The 6,000-nt window shown below is 39.2% G+C and overlaps 1 protein-coding gene across 6 annotated transcripts in view; it reads right to left on the bottom strand.

Moving 5' to 3' along the window:
* Positions 1-1,631: 1,631 nt before the first annotated feature.
* arhgef28a (Rho guanine nucleotide exchange factor (GEF) 28a) overlaps positions 1,632-6,000 on the bottom strand; it is a 92,646-nt gene continuing 88,277 nt past the window's right edge. For all 6 annotated transcript variants that reach the window (XM_034300660.2, XM_053230366.1, XM_053230365.1 and 3 more), the window contains one exon: positions 1,632-4,157. In XM_034300660.2, the coding sequence (XP_034156551.2) occupies positions 4,006-4,157 (152 nt within the window). In that variant the 3' untranslated portion in view covers positions 1,632-4,005. The remainder of the gene's footprint in view (positions 4,158-6,000) is intronic.

Genomic DNA, 6,000 nt, shown 5'->3' with positions numbered 1-6,000 from the left:
ATGTATTTTTTAAATATGCAATTGTGATATTATGAGCACACTATCTGCAGAGGAATCACTGTTGCCTGCAGCAGTTCGGAAGCAGGAAGCAGATCTTCTATTCCTTAGAATAATAAACAACGAGAAACAAAATGAAATGAGTAAAGCACTCATTATAATTCATTACCCATTGACCCACTGCCTCAAGTCCCACACAAATCCCAACAGAAGAAAAGCACGTCTAAAAAAGACAAGAATTTAAAGCAGATGCAAATATTGTAGTTACTTTAGCCAAATACTACTGGTGCGTGAAAGTGACCTAACTGCGATCCATGCCTGTGATCCATTTTAAACTTACAAATTCATGTGTGCTGCGTAAGTTGCACTAATGAACTGAACTGCAAAAAAGGACCACCTAGACAAAAAGAAATTCTTTAAATTCAAGTCAGAAAAAAAACTCCACCAAACTGGATATCATACACTCATCAGCCATAACATTAAAACCACTGACAGGTGAAGTGAATAACATTGATTATCTTGTTACATTGGCAAGTGAACAGTTGGTTCTCAAAGTTGATGTGTTGGAAGCAGGAAAAATGGGCAAGCATAAGGATCTGAGTGACTTTGACAAGGGCCAAATTGTGATGGCTAGATGACTGGGTTGGTGCATCTCTACAACAGCAGGTGGGGTGTTCCTGGTATGCAGTGGTTAGTACCTACCAAACATGGTCCAAGGAAGGACAACCGGTTGAAGATCAAGTACACCCCTTCATGGCAACTGTATTCCCTAATCCTCTTTCAGCAAGATAATGCGCCCTGCCACACTGCAAAAATTGTTCAGGAATGGTTTGAGGAACATGATAAAAAGTTCAAGGTGTTGATTGGCTTCCAAATTCCCCAGATCTCAGTTCAATCGAGCATCTGTGGGATGTGCTGGACAAACAAGTCCGATCCATGGAGGCCCCACCTCGCAACTTACAGGACTTAAAGGATCTGCTGCTAACATCTTGGAGCTTCACCTTGGAGGTCTTGTGAAGTCCATGCCATGACGAGATGTTTTGGTGGCTTGAGGGGGACCTACACAATATTAAGCAAGTGGTTTTAATGTTGTGGCTGATCAGTGTACATCCATACCAGCACCATACCCAAATAACATCTGTTCAACAGTGGTCTTGAAGTGGTCTTGTTTGACTGAGGAAGGAAGTAAAAGGTGTCTAAGAAGCAGTTCTGTGTAAAGCAGGAGATGGTCTGTACCTAGAAAAGTGCATAAAATATCTAATGTGTGTACATAAGGTAGGTTTAACTGATACAGTGACAACTGAGCACAAATTGGAAAGCATTTTTCAAATTCCAGTGGCTGATGATTGTGTTAAATACCTTTGTACATAACATTAATGACCTCTCTGTTACCACTGCTAGTTGTTTCTATGGCAACAGTGAAATGAGGAAGGGAAAAAGAACTCTGGAACACTTTTATAACTTTGGAAACATAAAATGTTATGCTTTGAACATTTTTAAGATCAACTTGCATCACCACCTACACACCTCTGACTGGAATACACTTTTTACTGAAGTACACTGCAGTTAATCATGGATACTTCCTCATACTTCCAAGCATGACTAACAGTGCGTAAGAAAGTCTAAACACCAAACCCAGCCATAATCATCTTTATTCGAAGATTTTTGAGACATGTCACTATTTCTAAAACAGACTATGATAATGTATATGATAAGGTGTGATAAATTACAAAGTGTAATTTGTACATACAATTGTATAAAACAGTCCATATGTACATCATATTGAGTTCATACTACACAGTATGCATAAAATAACAATAAATAAAAGTTACAAATAAAGAGAAAAAATAATGGAATCAAAAAAAGTTAATTGGGATTTGTAAGGACAATTTACAGAATCCGTGTTATTACACATTTTACTGAAATTCAGTAAAACACTTCATGGACTTTCATGATGCACTCTGTCACTGACGAAAGGTCAAATATTCAAAATTCAAAGATTTCATGTTTCTTTACTTTGAATTTTCATGGAGGCCAAAAAACTTACTTGAGTTTGTAAAATTGTTGAAAGTTAAAGGCATTAGCCTTTACTGGCCAATGGCATGTAGAAATCCCATAAGCTCTAAGTGAGTATTTCTTATGGAGTAAAGAGCACTGCACAGTTAGGGAGTTTGTGTGGTCCAAATGTAGAGTCAGCTCTTAAAAAAAAAAAAAAAAAAAAAAAAAAAAAAAAACCCAAAGCATGGTGTATGGGTATTCTAAGGAATCAATGCTTGACGGCTTCAGGCAAATTAAACTGCAGGGAAAAACTCAACTATGGAGTGCTATGACTTGTCATGCCACCATGTACCACAGTACTGCATTTGCTATTGTTATGTTATGAATTAATGTTGAATTAATGCATAAATTAATGAATTAATTTCTGACTCCCAATTACCCATAAACCTGCATCTTCCTGCAACTCACAGTACTTGAGCTCTGAGGATTACCCAAAGAATTGCTCCACCAAACCTGGATGTAAATGATTGGCTACAGGAATACAGGATATGAGATATAGGGGTGCTGAGTTTGACATTACACTATAAAATCTGGTATCAATCACGAAGCATGACTAAGTTAAATGTAAATACACCCAATCAGAACATTCATATAAATAATCATTCTCTCTCATTTAGATGAGTGACACTGGTTTCTGAGAAACAGGACTGGAGTGCTTTAATAAAGCAGGACAAATACTTCACTTCATATCCACTGCAAAAAATTTTATGTTAATGAAGTGTCTAGTTTTGAAATAGATAGGTATGGTAAGTAAGCCTCAGCTAGTGCAGAATGTGGTGTGTGTGTGTGTGTGTGTGTGTCAGAGTGTGTGTGTGTGTGTGTGTGTGTGTGTGTGTGATAAGCAAGTTGAAATTGAGTAACCTAATTCTGTCTCTGTAGGCTTTAGGCAGTAAGACACAATACTGACCCTAGGGAAGACCTTTAAATCTCTCTCTCTCACACATGCACACACACTCGCACACACACTCGCACACACACTCGCACACACACTCGCACACACACTCGCACACACACTCGCACACACACTCGCACACACATACCTCAGAAATTGCTACAAAAATCTGGGAATTATGAGAATTTAACCCTTTAAAACACCAGATTGTTATTCAGTCATTCACTTTAAAGCAAGTTATTCAGTAAATGCTATGTCTTATTTAATAAGTACTGGGAAACAAATCAGAAAGGGACGAGGATTGAGAGTGTCAGGCCGACATGTGAATCTGGAATGATTTGACAGTTTTTCACTCTCCAATATTATTAATTGACACCCTGGAAGCCCCGCCCTCTTCCTCCCATCTAACATTTATAATCTCATGTCTCAATTTTTCTGCTTGAAAGATGTGCTGATGTGGCACCTTCACCTACTGTCAAGATAAATGGAGAATGTTTTGAGTGAAATAAAATGTGTGTGTGTGTGTGTGTGTGTGTATAGACTCCATCACTGCCAGGACTACGCATTGTTCCTCTACAGGCCTGGAGCCGCCTATGGATCATGGGACAGTGAAACAGTAATGAAAATGGCAATATGAGAAGATTTCGGTGAAATATTCAGTGAATTCATATGTTGCTAAACATAATTAATTGTGAATGGAGTTTTGTTAATGCTGCTTTAGAATAGAAAAATAAAGCAAGTGAGAAACAGTGTTACCATTTTTTTATGATTATATATTAGAGAGTCCCAACTGCCTTGATCTGGATCTAAGTGCGAATACTTCCAAATGAGTATGGAAAAAGTGCAATTGTAAAACAATGTTATCTGAAAGACGGCAACAAAATACGAATCAAAATCATTTTGATGTAAAACTTTCACCCTCTATTGATTATTTGTGTCTACGGCATCAGTGCAATTTCCCAACCAAAATGAAGTACTGCTTCGCGGCTGCTCTTCCAGGGTTTCAATTCTGTTTAAGTTTACATCTGTGTGAGCTCTGGAAGGAAAGAGACTTGAACTTAGAGATACACGATTTTCTCCTCTCCATCGGGATCTTGGTTCTCCGTTTCCATGGAAACAAAAGCCTGCGGCACCAAGAGGGCATCACCTTGATAAATCCCTGGCCCCACCGCCCCTGCTGTCCTGGTAGTATGGATTGCTGGACCAACATCTGGGGAAAACATCAGCAGTGTCAGTATAAAGACAGCCTGTTTTTTTAAAAAAAAAATCTTCAAAAATTATTTTGCAAAACCATGAATAATGTTCATACACACTGAAATGATCTACTGAGAAGGTACACATTCAAGATCAGAAGAAAAATGGTTAGAGCTGGTCTAAAACTTAGTGACAGAGCCAGAGTTACAGTGTTTTTATGGTTATATAGGAGAGTAAAACGAACATATTAAACACATCAGCTCTAATGGGGGTAAATCATTAATCACTACTTTAATTAATAAGATAAATTAACTGCCTAAATTGCCTCCATGAGAGCTCAGTGACAGTGCTTTCTCACTGATGCATGATGTGAGCTAATGTAATTTAACAGTGTCATGCCCTTAGACACTCCCACCTCTGCTCAAACCCATCAATGTTCAACAACTAATCATCACATTTGTTTCTGTTTAAGGATTCATTCACTGTTTATAAACACACACTGCATTCGTTTGTGAAGTCTTGCCATTTCCCTGCACAAATATAGCATATAGCTTGTGCTGGTTTTCCCAATTCTACCTGTCTACCTGCATCCATCAGTGTTTTTGACTCTGGACTACAAAAGACTCCCTGTGCTGTTGTCTACCTGGTCTGCCCTCAGCTTATCACACAATAATAGGAACACATCTAGAAGCACATATTCGTGACCTTGACTCCTGAACAGAAAAACAGATAAAAGAGTAAAGTATTAGGTTAAGTCGGACAAACAAAGCATTCACATCAAGTCTAAAGCAAGGTGGCATTTCAGCCATATTCATCACTGAGACTGCAGAATGCACGTTATGCTTGAGGCGTGGGAAGAAGCCCTTTGCTTCACTATTGCAATTGTGAAGACAATTCTTAAGCTCGTATGATGATCCGTAATTGCATATCCATTCAGGTAATTACTAAAAATCACTCCTTAATGTTAATGTTAAATTTGCAGCCTTGTCCTAGTCAGCATCTATTCCCACCCCTCAGCCCAGATACCATCTGGGGAGGGTGAACCCTACCGTGTGTTTCCTCCGAGACACATGAAACCAGCCAGCTGCATCTTTTTAGCTACTGCACATGCTGCATCACAGGGAAGTGTAACACCTTCAGAGCAAAGTGCTATCTGCCCTCTTCCATACACATGAGCTCACAGACACTCACGATTGGCTAGTGTCACTGTGATTCCCACCCAGAAAGCACGGCCAATTCTGCTCCCTTGGCTACTTGTCCATGTTCATTCTTTTCAGTCTACTTTTGGTATACCTTTTACAATCATATGCCAGCTTTCAGCAGGAAACTCCACAGGGTTTTATAAGCGAGGACTTATATGTGAGTAAGAGGAGATTCAGTAGCTCATGCCACGTTAAAACAAGTACTATGCTACATCAGTCTGTCAATAAGTAGTGAAGGTTAATCAGGCAATCAATACGTAGAGGCAATGTTCAGAGATAGCTTTTAACCTTTCATCACGTGACGGGTAATGTTTGTGGAAAGGGCTTACTTTGTCTGAAAGTGTTTCATAGACACTTTAATTCAACAAGAACAGGCCTTTGCCAAACAATATGGCCAAAGTTTATGGACACCTGATCATCACTGCCATATGTGCTTTTTAAACATCTCATTCCAGATTTAGTCCCTCTTTGCTGTTATAATAACCTCCACTGTTCTGAAAAGGCTTTCCACTAGATTGGGTAGCCACGCAGACTGGGGGGATTTGTCCACTCAGCCACAAGAACATTAGTGAGACCAGACACTGATGTTGGGTGAGGAGGCCTAGGGTGCAGTCTTGTGTTGTAGTTCATCTCAAAGGTGTACAGTGGGGTTGAAGT

The sequence above is a fragment of the Pangasianodon hypophthalmus genome, chromosome 27, assembly GCF_027358585.1.
Source record: "Pangasianodon hypophthalmus isolate fPanHyp1 chromosome 27, fPanHyp1.pri, whole genome shotgun sequence".
Classification (NCBI taxonomy): Eukaryota; Metazoa; Chordata; class Actinopteri; order Siluriformes; family Pangasiidae; genus Pangasianodon; species Pangasianodon hypophthalmus.
Note: the sequence above shows the minus strand (reverse complement) of the source record. Positions and strands in the feature narration are given on the sequence as shown.